Source organism: Rhea americana, unplaced genomic scaffold (assembly GCF_003343005.1).
Source record: "Rhea americana isolate MKP2758 unplaced genomic scaffold, rheAme1 scaffold_28, whole genome shotgun sequence".
NCBI lineage: Eukaryota > Metazoa > Chordata > Aves > Rheiformes > Rheidae > Rhea > Rhea americana.
Genome location: NW_028186401.1, coordinates 6834779 through 6851182, shown reverse-complemented (window position 1 = coordinate 6851182; position 16404 = coordinate 6834779). Strand labels below are relative to the sequence as shown.

The following is a 16404-nucleotide window of genomic DNA, read 5'->3' as shown; positions in this document are numbered from 1 at the left end:
GGTCCASTGCGGACACCCCTGCTCCTAGGTATAGATACGGCTGAAATGGAAACCAGGATGGCTAAATCCTATGTTACTTAAGTGAAGCAGGAGGTCAAATTGCAGAGAGAGAAAAGCTTTTAGGTATCTGACAAAGCTGGCTGTCTTCCACTCTGCCCCATAACTGCCTCGGTCAATCTGGGACATTGCCCTCCAGGCAGTGTTTTTTCAAAGCTGATAAATTTAAGTGCTGAGAACATGCCTAAAAATACAACCCTTTAAATGATGCACCAAGATGCAGGTATTTTTGCACATATCTATGGTACGCTAGTAGGAGACAATATTTACCAACTGCTACCACACCACAGTTCCCACAATGCCACTATTATTTGTTTAAGGAAATATTGGAGTATTTCACATAGCAGCATAGCAAGAATTAGCTTTTTGATTGCAAACCGTAGCAATGCTGAAAATCACACTACTATAGACAAATTTCTGCGGGTATTTCCATTGTAAGTATTTACAGCAAAGAAGGGAGAAACTAGCATTAAAACACTGCGGCAGTCTAAAAACATCAAGAGCGATTTCCTTTTATAAACATATGAGAAAGCCATTATTTTTCTTCCTGTTGGAGGAATAGGGAAAAAAAGTGTAATGTTCAAAAAAAATCTTTTTTTGCTTCCATAACTTTAGTGTTTAAACAAAAACTCAGCAAGCTAAGGGTTCTGGGTGTTTCAGAGGATGCATCGCCTTGATGGAGACAGGCTATTTCTGCAGCCTTGGTTATTTGTCTGAAATTCTTTATCCAGTGCACAGGAGTCCCTGCTGTATTTAACACAAAGTCTTTGTCAGCTCCCCAAAACATGCTCCATCTGCACTGTACTCCAAGCTGATACTTGTCTGTTCCCAAAGACTGCTTTTTTGAATCACTTATCCCTGAAAAGTAGATTATTTTTCATGCTCTATAGTGACCCCCTTAGTGGCTGAACAGACTATAGTCCATAGAGGAACATCCAACTCCAGAAAAAAAATAAAAGAAAAAAGCCTACTTAACTTCAGATAAACACAAAAATGATAATGGCTACTTTGGGGAAAATAACACATATTCTCAAAAAGAGTGTGTGCACCAACATAGACACTATATTGGCTACAGAAGTAGTTACAGTCCAGAACATAAATTTAATACATGCTAAATTATGTGCTGTACAACTCCCAGAATATATACTGGATGAGCTGAGGAATATACAGCATGCATGTCTGCATGCATTTAGCTAGGGCTATATGGCAATTCTTCTAGCCTCTTTAGCATTCAGCCTATCCAACCCACTGCGTATAGCCATATAGATATGCTTCTCAAATCTTTGGAGGACAGCTTGAAAATAAATAGGAATGAATAACTTGTGGGATTACTATCCTGGAAGAATGCATCTTTTTTTTCATGTGAATCATATGTTATTCCTCAATGTGCTAATAAAAATGCCCAGTATAGACCCTGAGTGCATCTTAAACTATCCATTTAACTGCTAAAACTTCATATTGAAGTTTCCCTTTTTTTTTTTCATGTGCAGAACTTTGTGCCTTTGAGAGAGCGGAATTATTTGGGCACCCGAAGAGCATAATAAAGCCTCTGTGCCGGTAGAGCTGGCAGGGCAGGCACATACCTAAACCCAAGGTGGAGGAAATGCTTGCTGCCCAGTTTGGTCATTGCTTTCCTGGCTGTGTCGTCCAAGTTTCTAGATCCTTCATCGTTCACTGCAACCGACAGGATCATGCCATCCGCAACCCTACCCAAATACTGGGCAAGGCGTATGCTCTCCCCTCTTGATTTGTAGGTATCAAACCTAAAGTGGTAAAAACACCCCCACACAATTACTTCAAAGAACATCACAGCTTTTTGCAAAGCAAATGTTATAAAGAAATCAACTCTTTTGTATTGCTTACAGCAGTTGTATTTTCCCGTTACAAATGCACTAGACAACGCGATAGATCAGGAGATTTCACTGCTTTGTCTAAAAGGATACATTAGGGATTTCTAGTCAACTGAACTGATTAAGCTCTAGTTGACAATGTAGCAAGAGAATAACACTGCTTGCTCTTTGATTTTTGAAATTACTTAACGAGAAAGAACTGTATAGTGGCATGCAATAAGACCCATTTAAACTAAATTCTGAACGGATGTCTGTGAGCTTGCTGAGATGCTGTCCCCACCCCATTCCCAAGATTCTCAGACCTAGGTAGTTTAAAGTGACTCACCGATCTGAATGGACAACTGCCCCTGTCTTTGGGTCAATAACATGGACAATGACACCTCGATGACCCCAGCTCCTTTCAAAGAAATATCCACCTTCTTCCATGCCACCAGGATGGAGAGTCTTGTTTAAGAAAGTCCAGGATAACTTTTTCCTCCCATGGATCTCAAGAGTGCCACCTTTACTTACTCCAATATACTTTCGCCCAAAGTAGGGATTTGGCTGGCTGCCGTCATCCGCTCTGCAAAAGGAAGAGAAGAAAAAAATCCAATTTTGTTTTAGTATCTGAGATTCAAGAAGCCTCTTCCCTTGTTCTGCTATGGTCCAAGGAGAGAAGTGTCATGATTTGCAATGCATTTCTTTCAACAGCCTTAAGAAATAGCCAACTGCTCACACTTTAGTGAGACACACTCACAAATAATAGCATTATTTGAAATAACTCTAACAACTACCTAAGAGAGCAGCAATTTGAACACAAATTATATGATACTATATTCAGGCCTGAAGCCCAGAATGACCATCACATTTATAATTTTGAATCAATTTCCATAGGAAGCTAGACCCTAGCTAGGAGTTAGTAGTTCAGGGTTTGCATCCCTGAAAATCCTAGAGATCCTGTAGTATTCTGCAAGGCAGAAATGTCTTATCCTTTGGCTCACTTGCTTCTCACTCTTACAGAGAAATAACAGATGTTTAGGGAGGAGAATTTTTAGAATAAAAAATCCTTAAAAAAGAAAAAGCATGTTAGGCTTTAAATCTAGTCTGGAAAATCAGGTAATCAACTTGAAAGAAGGCATATGATGATTTTCTGTCATGACTAATAGGAAATGAAACTGGAAACAAAACTGTCAGTATTTTTAAAGGTCATTTTTTAAAGGTCTAACAAGCTATTGAACTTCCCCAAAGCACTGACGATAAGTATATCTGAGAAAAAGTAATTTTAWGGAACATTTTCTAACCTCCTGTTATGGAAGAGCTATCCTGGCAAGTTCTAAGATAGTATTTTATTGTGCATACATACCGCCCATACAAGATGATGGCCACATTGCTTTGGTAAGGGCACATCTCGCTGCCGATGTGTAACTCTCCATCATTTTCGATGAGTATATGTCTAGCACGCAAAATGATAGGCTGTACATCGTCTTTAATAACCAGTTTTCCTAAATAGAAAAGGTTATGACATTTGTTTTAACTCCTAACAACTCATGCACGGTTGTGATACAGTTGCACTAAACCCGGTGCTGAGCTCTCATCTAAATTGTTGAGATATGCTGGCCGTGTTTCCTAAAACAGCTCCTAGTCCAGATCCTAAAGACATTATATGTTTTTTRTTAAGCCCAGTTCTTGAAGAAGGTAATTAAGATTTATATGGAAAAGGACTTCATTCATCTGAGASAGAATTTCAGAGTTAGGATGAATAAAAAATGCACATACTAGCATACAGCAGCACTGACACTGTCTCTACAGACAGAGAGGCACATACGTATCCATCCTGTCCTGAGACCCTGAGAACACAACTATTTCCCTGTGATGTTATCAGCACAGTGATCTAATAAAAAATGTTTTTGAAACAAATTGCAGAAGTAGAGCAACAAACAGGTTAATTATAAYTAAGGCCAAAGAACTGGTAGCTCAGCTACCACCCATGCTTGTACCAGATTAAAGCTGGGTTTGTCCTGCAGCCMTCTAGTTCCCAGTAGCATCAGGAAGCCCTCCCAGCATTACACAGAGTGATTTAAATAGCCATAAARTATCCTTCACTCAGCCTTGCTGCCTTGGAGGTAGTGTGTTTTACCTCCATCTGTGATGTGGATGGAGTGGACAGTGGCAGAAGCCGAGAGAAGGAGCTTCCTGCCGTTGCGGATTTCAACATGGTTTTCTTCATCGTGACCTGGGTTCCAGTTTTCCAGCTCAGGATCCTTATCAGGACATGCCACAGCTGCTTCTGCTGGATACAGATGAAGAGCAAAGACAATTATCTTTTGTTCAGTGCAAGACAGAAAAGCTCCGTATCTGTACATCTTTACAAGATCATTCTCACACGCCCCCTTGCTGACTCCCAGGAATGTGGCGATATCGCTGCAATTACAGTTTGGAGCGGGGGCCATGACCAAAAAAAAAAAAAAAAAAGAATAACAGCTTATGGTATATGATTTCCTGTACGCTGGAAGCAAAGGCAAACCAGCTACCACATTCAACGCAGCCTTGAGAGGGATGCTGTGTTTGGAAAAACGCCAGAAAAAAGGATGCAGTTTAGCTCTGCTCATAACTGCCCGGGCATAAAGCCCTGGGAAGATGCTGATGAAAGGATAAAACAATAATCACCTTTAAAAATACCACCTGATGCCCCCAAAATAACTGCACGGTTTGAAAAGCTTCATTTAACGTAAAGAAGAGAATAAAATATTTTTGCATATCTTACTTTCAGTGGGGATGGGAAATAAAAGTGCTTTAAATGTCATGAAAACTTAAGCATCAAGGAGTTACCAGTGCAGCCAGAAACAGAGTGCAATGGGAATATCCCATGAGAGAGACTCAGGCTTCGTGAGGTCTTTCAGACAAAACTGATACGGATTCGTTCTCTTTAGGTTCACACATCACTAGTCTCCACACATATATTTGATTTCTGACTGCCACGACGTGTTGGTCTAAACTGCTCCTATGCCAAATCCAAGTGCCTCATGTCATAAATATTTACTTAAGATAAAATATTTCCCTGATATAATCTCACTCGATATGTGAGCCTCACATTTTACTCAAATCAACAAAACTTTGCGAGTGTGACAGTCCCGTGTGCGAGGCATAGTTTCTGATGGTGGAGCCCTTTCTAATCCTAGGAAACTGAGGTCAGTGGAAGTCTGAACAACAACCTCTTTGCCATCTGAGAGAGCTGAGAGCTTTTGCCAGCTCTCCAGATTTTTCCTTTAAAAACACAACGTTATWAAAAAACTACGGGATCCACAAATCAATGATTAAAGATGTGGGGTAAATTTTGGCAGGGTTAGGATTCCAGCACGTGGATGAAGTCGGTTGAGATTTTCTCCCTCTATGAATACTAATGCTCTTAGCTGACGGAAAAGAGAGCCAGCATGGGTCCACGCAAGGAAACACGTCCCGAGCCAGTGCAGCTGGCGGGGAGCTGCTGTCTGGATTCTGCCGCTGCGAAACTTGGGGGACATCTGCAACTCCACAGCCATAGAAACAAAATCCATCCATCTGTGATCGGTTTCCTCTCAGATTCCTCCACCAATTCCATGTCTTAAGAAAACAATAGGAGTGGACCAGCCACTGCCTGGATGTCTCCAGGGACCCATTAAGTACCAGCTCTCCAAGGTAAGCAAAGGACATTTCATGTGTGCAACAGATGCCTTGACTCTCTGCAAACTACTTCCATATAAATGAAGCAACCAGATCAGGGAGCTCTAATAATCCGCTGGATAGCTAGTCAAACTGATAAATATCCAGGGCTTAATTTTAATACCACTTGTGCCAGCTAAAACCTGGAAACATATCGTTAACATCAGCGGTACTGTTCCTGATTTACAGTAATTGAGGAAAGTAAGTAGGAGGCTCCTATTTCCCACTAGAAGATGCACAGAATTAATGAGTTGGAAAAGATGAATATTTTGTGCAGTAATGGGACTTGCATTGTAAACAGATGCTCAGAGATAGCTGTAATGCACACTGACAACAAATTCAAAAATGATTAGTTATTCTTTCAGGAATAAGGATAACTGAAAATGTGCTTACAATGAGAAGATAAATTAAACCAGAAGCATTGATTCAAATATAAAGGTAAAATTTAGCAACTAGGTAAACTGGCTACAATAAAAGCTTGCTGATTTTTCATTTATTTAGCTATGGCAGTGCCCAGAAGATCTTCCCATAAATTCAAAAGATGACTTCTGTCCCCCAAAATTCATTATTTAAAGACAGAAAGACAGACAGACAGATAGGCAAACACAATGGAAAATCAAAAGGAATTTACCCTGATGATTGGGATGACCCTTAGCAAAAGCCAACACAGTTCAGGACAACCCACAGTTCAGAAAGGACCCAAACTCATTGACCCACTCCCACTGGAGGCTGCCAGCACCACTGCCTGCGTCCCCACACATGACACCCACGTCCCTGCACCGGCGGCACCCTGGGCGCTGGAAGGCTGTGTGCCATCCCCTCAGCCCATCCAAGGTGCCCTTTTGGCTATGGTTATTACTCTCCCTGTCTTTTTTTGCAGTAAAATCCCAACTTCTACCTACCACAGGGAATCAACTGAATTTTCTGCTTCTTGACCAAAAGGGCCTCAACGAGTCAATGAAAGGTTACTTCATGCTGTCGCTTAGGTGCAGCATTTGGGTTAAAACATTTGGTCTCTTTGTTTTAAACAAATAACCCCTCCAAAGTAGCTGTATTTAGAATATGCACATGCCACTTCCCTTTCCCCATAAACACTTAAGAGAAGGGCTGCTTGTAGGGGCCAAACCCAGTAGCTTAAGGTCTGTCCTTTGCCAACACCAACAGGAGGTCTCACCCAAGAGCTTTCTGCTCTCCACATATATACTTGGACAATGCAATAAAATGCTCAGACGTCACCTCCCACTAGCACACCTATCAGGAGTKGAGGTTTGTTGTGTTATTTCTTTGCGGCAGTGTGTTTTGCTGCTGTGGGGCACAGCCTGAAATTGCTGAGCGCACTTTCACCTGCTCAATACTTTCAACCTTTGCCATTCCAGCCGCTCTAATTTACGGATACTGGCAAGACCAATAATGTCTTTTCTCCTGCGTTTCCTCACCTTGTCCGTGTTTTTCATTATAAGAACTTTGATTAAACAGTGCAAAACTGCTCAACCTATACCAGCAATGTATTTAAGAATACTATTACAAACCATGCCTTTTCCCCCCTTGTTGCTAGACAACTTACCTGTGCTTACAATGGAGATTACAAACAGAAGCAAAAAGAAGTTTTCCACCAGGCACATGGAGGTAGGAAAAGCCATTCTTCAGTGTTTTTAGTTTTCTGGACACCTGTGAAGACAGAATATCAAGCAAATATGTAACTTTTTGTTAGGTCATGCAAACCCCTTCACTATACAAAAAAGGTTATATCCAGTTTTATGGCAGTCGGCTTCCACTCCCGTTCAGTTTAGTAGCTGAGGACGCCTCCGTGCCACTTCTGCAATAGCTCGAGCAGAGCAACAAAGCCAGGGCAGCTCCTCACCCTTTGTTAGRTCTAAAATAAAACCACTTGGGAATCCAAGTATATACACAGAAAGGAACCACCAGATGTAACCAAAAACTTCTTAGGAATGCAGTATTAAACATGTCCAATGTGAAGACTTTCTAGAGCTGAATATTCACATGTGCAAAAGAGTAATAAAATACAAGAAGGAAGGAGAGTGCTAAGTGGCAAATTTGCACGAAAGCATCTTTCAAGGGCACCTCCTCCTTTCCCCCACTCCCACCCACACATTTTTACCAGTTGTGGTCTGTGCACCCTCCAGTCAAACTGTACTCGCACTTTCAGTTTCTTAGACTTCATATCCAAGAAAATACTGTCCATTTAATTTGCCAGCCCAGGATTTTGTTGTTTGGATTTTGTAAAACCAAAGGTAGCTTTTGAAACCAGTTTACCAATGTTGTTTGAATTTCTGCAGTAGCCAGCACCCAACAAAAACAAACAAGCAGTATCATGAAAGCCGAAGTTAGAATTAATGATTCTGCCCAACGTTCTTGATTGATTGATCCTGCAACTCTACCTCATGCTRGTGGCAGTTTATTGACATGCATATTCACACCGAGGCAAGGAGATCCAATTCTGCAAGTGTTCAATGATCTATATTCATGAGGCACTATTTAAAATTCATATGCCGTCCATTAGGTTTTATCATTGAAGTCAGTATCAGAGGAATATGGAGAAATTTGTTTGTAACCATTATGTCACATCACAATGATAAAATAGCATAAATGTATGCATCGCACAGCTTAATTATACGTGGGGAAAAAAGCAATTGAAAGAAACTCCAGGGTGCCCCAGTTTCRCCAGGGCAAAAAACACATGTTAGTTTTCATGTCACTTGTTAATATAAAACAAGCAAAAAAAAAACAGAAAAAGATATGCAAAAAACAAAGATATAATATGGAGCAAATTTTACGGTATAAACGTAAATAACACGTCTGTACTCTCATGGAGGTGCTATAGCTCTAAGTACAACGATACATTCAGACCACCMGTCATCCAATAGTTGTATTAAAAATAGCATTAGAACCAGATTTGCCAGGAAACGTTGCAGCAGGAAAATGTTTGCATTGGTACATTTGACAGCCATGAGCTCTGGAAACAGCCCAGGCTTAGGGTCCGGTACAGACAGTCTATCAGGTGCTGAAATGCTGTTACAGAACAGTAGAAAAGAGGAATGCACTTAGTAACGCTATAACTTTGGCTGATATACATTATCAGAGAGCAATAACATCGCCGTGGAATTTGTGCCAGAACTGGGCTGCACGTGTTTGACATTTTAGCGGTATTAACCATCAGCATTTGATAAGCTAAGACTCTTTTAAAGAACATTATAAGAGTTACGCCCAAAGTACAGCAGTCACCATTAAAACATCAAGAACTGTTAGCGATTATTGCAACGCGCAATCTGTAAACCCAGTCACTAGATTCTGCTTTAATGATAGCAAAAAAAATGAAAGATTGGTAATATCACRGGATGGTCATTGTAGATAAGAGTGTTTCTTACAATGTGCACACGCGCGTGTATTAGCATTGCAAAACATCAAATTCCAGCGGGCAAGGTGTTGATTTTATAACGCAATCACATGACACCAAAGTTCATAGAAATGAAGAGAAGAGACTGAATTTATGGTGGTGATGGCATGCCTTTGCTCTCTCATTACTTTGTCAGTAGCAARGAAATTTCTTTTCTATGGCTCATTAATCCCGTGAACTCAGAGGAACATCTCTGCTTGGTCAGAACGGCAGTCCAGCTTATGATCCATCTCCGACCATAACCAGTAGCAGATTGGTAGGAAAACAGTATAGGGAATCTCACAGTCTTTGTCCCCCTTAAAGCCGAGAGGTGCCCAGTACTCACCATCAGGTCGTCCCAAACAGCTTTTGCTGTCACAGGTTACTCGCAGGGAGACGCTTCCCTGATCGCATCCACCTTCGCTAGCAGAGACCAAAACAAGCCCTCAAACCCCACCGAAAATTCATCTCATTTTTGGAGGTGTCAGGTTTATGCTGGGCTCTGACATCTCTGTAGGGTCTGATCTGCTACAAGGAATACCTTGCTTGCTTTGTGAGCTAGGTAGGGCGTTTAATTCAGCTCTCAGTGAGCAGAGTTCACAGCAATGTTAGTATTAGCTGGCATTTGGGTTGGAAAGACTCAGAGCTGAGCGGGCCAAGAACGGCTGCTGCTACCAACGCTGGCTCAGCTCGACCCGGCCTGACTAACACAGCGCCGGTAAAGCTCTGCTGGGAGGCTAATCTCAGGAATTTTCTTTCAAAAACATTCAGTTTAGCCTCTTCCCCAAAACGAGGTATAAACAATAAAGTGTTTGATTTTCTTCACGTAAGAGGAGGCAGGGATAGTAACTCTCCTCATTGGTGTCTCCTGCTGGACAGGGTTCGGGAGCAGTCGGTTGTCTCCTGCCAGCCCGGCGCTGCGTGAGCTCAGCGCACGGAGCCGCGTGGGAATAGAGCTATTGCACCGYGTTGCGCTTGAACGGCTGCCACGTTGCTGAGGTCAGCTATGATGTAACCACTTATGTCAACAAATTTCCCTGTAGGCTCAGGCACTCTGCAGGCGGAAGGGCCATACGAGCGTCCTCCTAAGTCTATCATCTCGAAGGTTTCTCAAATACCATGTGTGAATCCTCTCTTGGGTGAGAAAAGCTTTTTCATCCCGGCATGGAGAGCTGCCTGGCAGTGGCGAGCGGGACGCGTATCCCCCGCTCTGGCAAGGCGTGCTTTCTGAAATGATTCCCAGCTGTTGGAGCACTCCAAAGAGTGAACAATAGCAGCAGACAATACTAAAAGTAGATACAGGAAACCATTAGCACTTAGCTGGCTGCTACCGCAGGTGCCAATAGCGATGCTGTACTAGAAAGCGCACGCTGTAGACAGAAAGCCAGATCCATCGTGGTCCCTGCAGTTTTAATACTCAAGTCAACACAGAGCAGACGATGCCTAGGGCAAAACAGCAAATCAATGCCCCGGGGAGGCTGGGTTCTCTACAGGCTTCACAGTAAAGCCATATGGACGGTCTCCTGGAGCCCCAGCTTTGGAGCAGAGCTGCCTCCTGAGCAGCACAGTAAAGCAGGACTTAAGAAAACAAAAACCAGGCTCAGTCCTGGACACTGCACTTGCGCGACTTGGGGCCAAATACCCAGGCCTGTGACTAGTGGTTACTTCAAAAAGTAACTCTTGTTACTGGGTATTTTAAGGGGCTGTTTAAGCCCAACCTGATACACTTTGGAGAATGCACCTTCAGCATCTGCTGCAAATGAGGCTCCTTTCCCATATGCCATAATGGGAGCCTTRAGCCTTTGGTTATGTGCAAGCAGGGCAAGGACGGGATAAAAGCAACAGCTACTTCATCTGCCCTGAAAAACAGATGCCAAACAGGAGCAGCAAACCTGCCATCCCCTTCACCACTGCTTCTGCTGCTCCTGTCCAGCCACCAACTGGCACAGGACCGAATGGGAGCTGGAGATAACCCCAGCGAAGAGAAGCAAAAGTTGTACAAGCCCACATGGGAAAGGTCTGTTCAGCCTAGTTGGGGAGGGAGCTCCTATCACACAGGTACTTTTAGAGGGTCTGCAAGTAAAATCTGTGATCCTGGTCMCATGGGAGGGTCTGCACCAGGCAGCCGGCGCTCTGGGAGCCTGTACAGGGGCCGTCAGGCTCCTGCTGCGCACCTCAGGGGCCAAACCCTGACCTTTCCATGCCTTAGCTAGAAAAAGAGCAATCAAAGCTGATGCTGAGGTTTTAGCTGAGGTTTTAGCAGTTTGATAGCTATGTCAGAAGTGCTGCTAGATGCCTCCTCATTCATATGCAAAGCATCCTAGGTCAATTAGGAAGCTGATTTAATTAGAGCCTCTGCTACCTTCCTGCTGACACTGAACAGGCAGCGACTGTGCCCTCGCCAGCACAGCTCTGCTCTGCCTTCTGCCTCTCACCGGGATTTTTGCATTTCAGCCCCAGCTGGGAAGAGCAATTTGACTGGCACATTTGCCTTTCTGACCTGAGGAAACATCAGTGGGTTGTTACTGGGACATTCCTGCGCAAGGGCAGCCTTTGCGCACYGATCCGCCAGCACGGGTAAAGCCTTCAGACAGCCTTGCAAATAAACAGACACATTTCTAGGGATCGGTGTTGAAAACGCCTTCCCAGTCCCAGGAGCGCGAGCAGCACAGCTGCATAGCTGCTCCTGCTCACCTTGAGCTTGTGTTTGCCACCGGCCATTAGCTGCTTCTTTAAATAGAAAGAGGAGAAAAACTAAACTCAGGATCAGATCTTACTTTTCAATAAAATCAGCATTCAAGTCCAAAGCACTGATCTGACTTTTTTCCAAATAAACCTGGGTTCCYTATCAATTTGTCCAGCATCTTCCCCACCAGGAAGATGGTTCAGCTCACACCTTCCACACGTAAACATTGCTGCAGGTTCCCTAATTCCTGATATACATAAAACCAGATTTTGAAGGAGGAACACGAGTTAGAGGTAGGCTTTTATAATTAATAAATTAAAGGAAACTRAAGTGTTTGCAAATTTGGTATAACATTGGCAAACAGTTTTGGGCCAGAAACAAAGGAAAATAGTTTACACTTTATTAAACTCTGCTTTTTTTAAGAATTAATCTCATTTTTACACAGGTTACAGACCTTGGAGAGGAAAGGAAGAAATATTTGGCTGGGCTGAGACAAAATCATCTGCAATTCACATCACTCCGCCCATTAGAGGTTGACTGACTTCCAGTTTCAAATGCTTTTGAAGTGCTCAACATTTCACTGCACTAAATCCTCACCCACTGCACAGTTTTCAAAGCATCAAAGCGATGCGAAGCTGAATCCCATTTTCCAAAGCTCAGGACACACTGAATTTACTGTACTCAAAAAGAGCGATTCAACATGCAGTGGGGCTCGTGCTTTCAGGAAGCACCGGAGCTGTCGTGTATCCATGCAGAAACGCTTTGGGGATAACCAGGGAGGCCGTATGTGCTGAATGCACTGAATTTACCAAACATGCCCGGATGGGCTGTAGGACACATGCACAGTCTGCGTGGACTTCAGCATGCAGGRATGCATACTCCTATCCAGGAAACCCCAGAGACGAGCGTGATGGTACAACAAAAGTGCAACACCTGCACTGCACTTACCACCGCAGCTTCACACACACAGATGTCTGGAGCATGCAAACTCAGCAGCAGCTTTTGCAGATATCGTCCTGAGTGTCCAAGGAGGAGCTGTACCCTCTGCTGAATGTCCGTGGGTTTGAAGTCTGTTTTCCCTCTCCAGGTAAGGAAAATGTGTGCAGTGGCTCAAGAGGATCACAGCATCCTAAATCCTCTTCAAACTGCTGCTTTTAACTACACAAATATCTGCGTCAGGATGTAAATATTTTTCTTTTTGCTTTTGTGGTACTTTACTGTTTGCATCTGGCTCACCACGGCTCCTTGCCTTCCTCTCCAGGACATTTGCCATTTGCTCTCATTCTGCAGCAGGAGGAGGAAGCCAGATTTTTAAGAAGTTTAGGCACATTCCTCGCCTTCCTTCACCAAGCTCTTCCTTTGCCAATTGTTTAGTCTCAGGCCGGGGTTAGAGTGCTGCAAAGTTTTATTGGGACCCAGGGTCTGGACCTGTCACAGGTTATCAAATAAATCTCCGACAAAATAAAGGGCTTGTTCTGTAAGTAGTTGTTCCAAGGTTGGGCTAAAGCTCACAGCCAAAAACATCTTGCTTTTCTTCCCCTGAACCGCCCCAGAAATCATAACAATTAGGTACTAACAGGAGTTCAAAAGGACTTCAGAGTGCTACCTGCAGGGTCAGTCCCAGCCTGCTCCAGCTCTTCTATCATTCCTCACCTCACCGAGGGCTCCCATGGTGTCTGCTCCAGCCGGTGCAGTCCACCGTACCCCACTTTATGTTACCTTCCCCAAGCACCAGCAATGACTTCTTCGTATTTTCTAGCAAGTCACAACCTCTCCCCTCACCAGATCTGGCTCCCACCTCTCCTACCTGTTGTGGAGATGGAGCCACAGTCTGTTCCTCTCCTCTGCCTGTCCCTGTAAACCTGTCAAGTGTCCTTTTACCTCCCGATCCCTAGGGACCAAAGGGTGTTATGTATCTGATGGATGTAAGCTTCTCAGCAAAGGAGTTTAGTCCCAGGTCAGTGGCACAGTATCAGCTGGACGGCGCGCACGGATGCCAGAGCGACTTACTCACCAGGGAGCAAAAGTCTAGCCAACAGAACTCTAACCTCTCTCTGAAGCAACTTCTTTGGCCATTTCTGAGAATTTCAAAGAAACAATGGGACATCAGTAATGAAGCTGTCACCTACCTGTTGAAGAACCTGAATATAGCTGTCAGGAACTCAAAGAAGAGAACTGGTCATGTAAGACTCAAGTGAAATGAGGTTTAGCCTTGAAATGCAAGGCTCCCATTATACTACACATACTGGGAGGAAAAGGTCAACTACATTCAGTAGAAGAGCTAGAAAAAAATACCATTCCATTAAAAAAAGTCAACAATGTTACACAGAGCTACACATAGGCATGGATTGCACTTCCCCATTATAGACATGAAGGCACATTTAGGGACACGCACATTTACCTGSACATCTGAGTAGTAAACGTACCTACAGCTATACCTTTAGATTTCCCTCTGCTAGACAAGACCTATCACCTAACAGGATGAGGCAAAAATGAAGTTCTCCCCATCTAAAGAATCAAAACTTTGGCCTTTCTCTCTGAACTACTTTTCTCTCCAGTTGGGTGCCCTTAATCAAAACCATAGCACCAGTCCCACAGCAAGCAAGAAAGCAAACTATTGCCAGGGTGACCACAAGGGTGCTGAATCCTTGCTAAAATGCTACAAACCCATCTCTTCGGCCAAAAGCACAGGAGCAAATGGTACCAAGGAATCCAATACAAGTGTTTTTTTCAGTTACCTTGAAGTAAAAATGTTCGGTTAGGTTTCTCTGATAGTATAATAGCAGCTGATAACTGGAAACTCCAGCACCGTCACGGAGGAGGTACAGGRCAGCAGCAGTAAGACGTGTCCCTCGCGCCAGCCCGCCTGTCCTTTCGAAGCAGAGCGCTGACGGCACCTAACCTGTACACTGGCATGTTCCAACCAATTCTCAGTCTCACAGCCAAAACCACTAAACAAAGGGAAATGATCAAAAACCAGTACTCCCACCTGCAAATTTTCTTCCATTCTCCTGTACAAATACAAAATAATTTCAGTTTAAAACCAACAGCAGCCTTTATGGCTTCTAATTTCTGCACATATGCAGCAAATCCAAGATTTTAGATGCAGGCTTAATAGTAGGCAAGTCAACAATAACGRAAGGAATATCGTAATTATTTTAGTTGCCAGTGCTGAGAGTGAARATAGTCAGAATTTCAACTTTTCACTTGGCTTCAGTTTTACTTTTCCTTTCCCATTTCTACCAAGTAACATTTTTTTCCTTCTTGTAATGACAAACCTCTTCATCATACCGAGTCAATACAGAAATAGAAAATTTCGTCTTCCATCTCTTAAGATTTTTTTGCAGTCAGTGATACCTAAATACATTTCCTGTACCAATTTCTTTGGCTTTGATGGTTCTGAGCATTTTGGAAATTTGTTCTGTGCCTGTAAAGAAGTCTGTGACAAAAACATGGATAGGATGAAATTGTTCTGTGCATCACTGCTGTTTCCAGGTAACATCTTGTTCAAACCAAAATGAGTACGTTGTCATTTCAGGGCAACTTTGTAGTTAAACTGCAGTCAGTGGGGTTGTTAAGCTTTTTCCCACTTTGCATTCAGTGTTCTTACTTTGTCTCTAATGCAGAAAAGCAGCAGCATAAATGAAAAAGAAAGAATGTAAGCTACTTATACCAGAAGTTGTCCAGTCCTCAATGGCAGAAGGAATTCAACAGGAGCATTATCTGGAAAGAGGAACGCAGGATTTTGTCCTACACAGCATGTGCTTTATCCTGGTTTACATTCCTGTTGGTCTTTAATTAAATACTTACATCAGCTGGGCAAATATCATTTCACCAGTCATTAGATACAGRCAGAAACACATTTATAAATCCGTGTTTTGCCATATATATTCAGTTTGATTAGAAGATATTATCGTAAGATCAGTGCAGGCTTATCCATTGATGCAAGCAGGTTTTATTAACTTGAGTTCACTTACAGAGCCGTATCAAATGGACATGGASTTTTTTAAAAGCAGACACTAGTGTAGGGAAAATGGGATGAAGGGAGAGTTCCCTACCTCCGCTGGAGCTCATCTGTCTCCCTGGATGCCGCTGAAGTTTCCATGCCAAGTTTCATTTCCAGTTCCTATGATTCTGAAGAGTGTCGTTTACCTTCAAAACTTACCGTTTTGCACCAAATAGCAGATATGTTCAAATACTTCTCGTCTCCTTTAGAAGGGCAGCCCGCAGGCTTTTCCTATCCCGCCTCCGAGGCATGGTTTGAAAACAAAGCTCTACCGCAGGCGATAAGGTAAGAATATATTTATTAGTTATAAAATATACAAATGAACAACGTTGGCTTAGTACAATCCCATAAAAAACCACTGGCAAGCTGTGGTAACAGAACCCGTGTGGCGGACGTTGTGCCAGCGCCGCAGGAGGGTTCAGTCGCGGGGCCCCGCGGTCTCCGCAGAGTTCTGCTGCGAGGGGTCCTGAGACACAGCCACGTTTGGAGGCYCGTTGGCACTACCTGAGCACTGATATTCCTTCAGCTTCAGGGGAACATAATGCTGTAGAGAAGCAGCTTTCTGGCAAGCACTATGATTAAGGATTTTAATCCAGGAGGGCTTGGCTTGCCCTTTATAGCCAAGCATAGCAAAACTCCCTGAAAAACAGACACAAAGAGAGTGACCCTCTGGATGGATCAGTTCACCGATTAGCGGCACAGCATGGACTCCACACATCACGGAAACTTCTTG

General features: G+C 43.3%; 2 protein-coding genes across 2 annotated transcripts in view; both read right to left on the bottom strand.

The window, feature by feature from the left end:
• Positions 1-16404, bottom strand: part of CEMIP (cell migration inducing hyaluronidase 1) — a 119475-nt gene that overhangs the window by 50745 nt on the left and 52326 nt on the right. The window contains exons 2-6 of the mRNA XM_085308720.1: positions 7150-7253; positions 4024-4176; positions 3250-3388; positions 2233-2469; positions 1641-1820 (exon numbers count right to left, since the gene is read on the bottom strand). Of these exons, the coding sequence (XP_085164846.1) occupies positions 1641-1820; positions 2233-2469; positions 3250-3388; positions 4024-4176; positions 7150-7225 (785 nt within the window). The 5' untranslated portion in view covers positions 7226-7253. The remainder of the gene's footprint in view (positions 1-1640; positions 1821-2232; positions 2470-3249; positions 3389-4023; positions 4177-7149; positions 7254-16404) is intronic.
• The window catches only part of LOC146593828 (cell surface hyaluronidase CEMIP2-like), a 55508-nt gene continuing 55054 nt past the window's right edge, over positions 15951-16404 (bottom strand). The window contains exon 23 of the mRNA XM_085308721.1: positions 15951-16310. Coding sequence (XP_085164847.1) covers positions 16090-16310 — 221 coding nt within the window. The 3' untranslated portion in view covers positions 15951-16089. The remainder of the gene's footprint in view (positions 16311-16404) is intronic.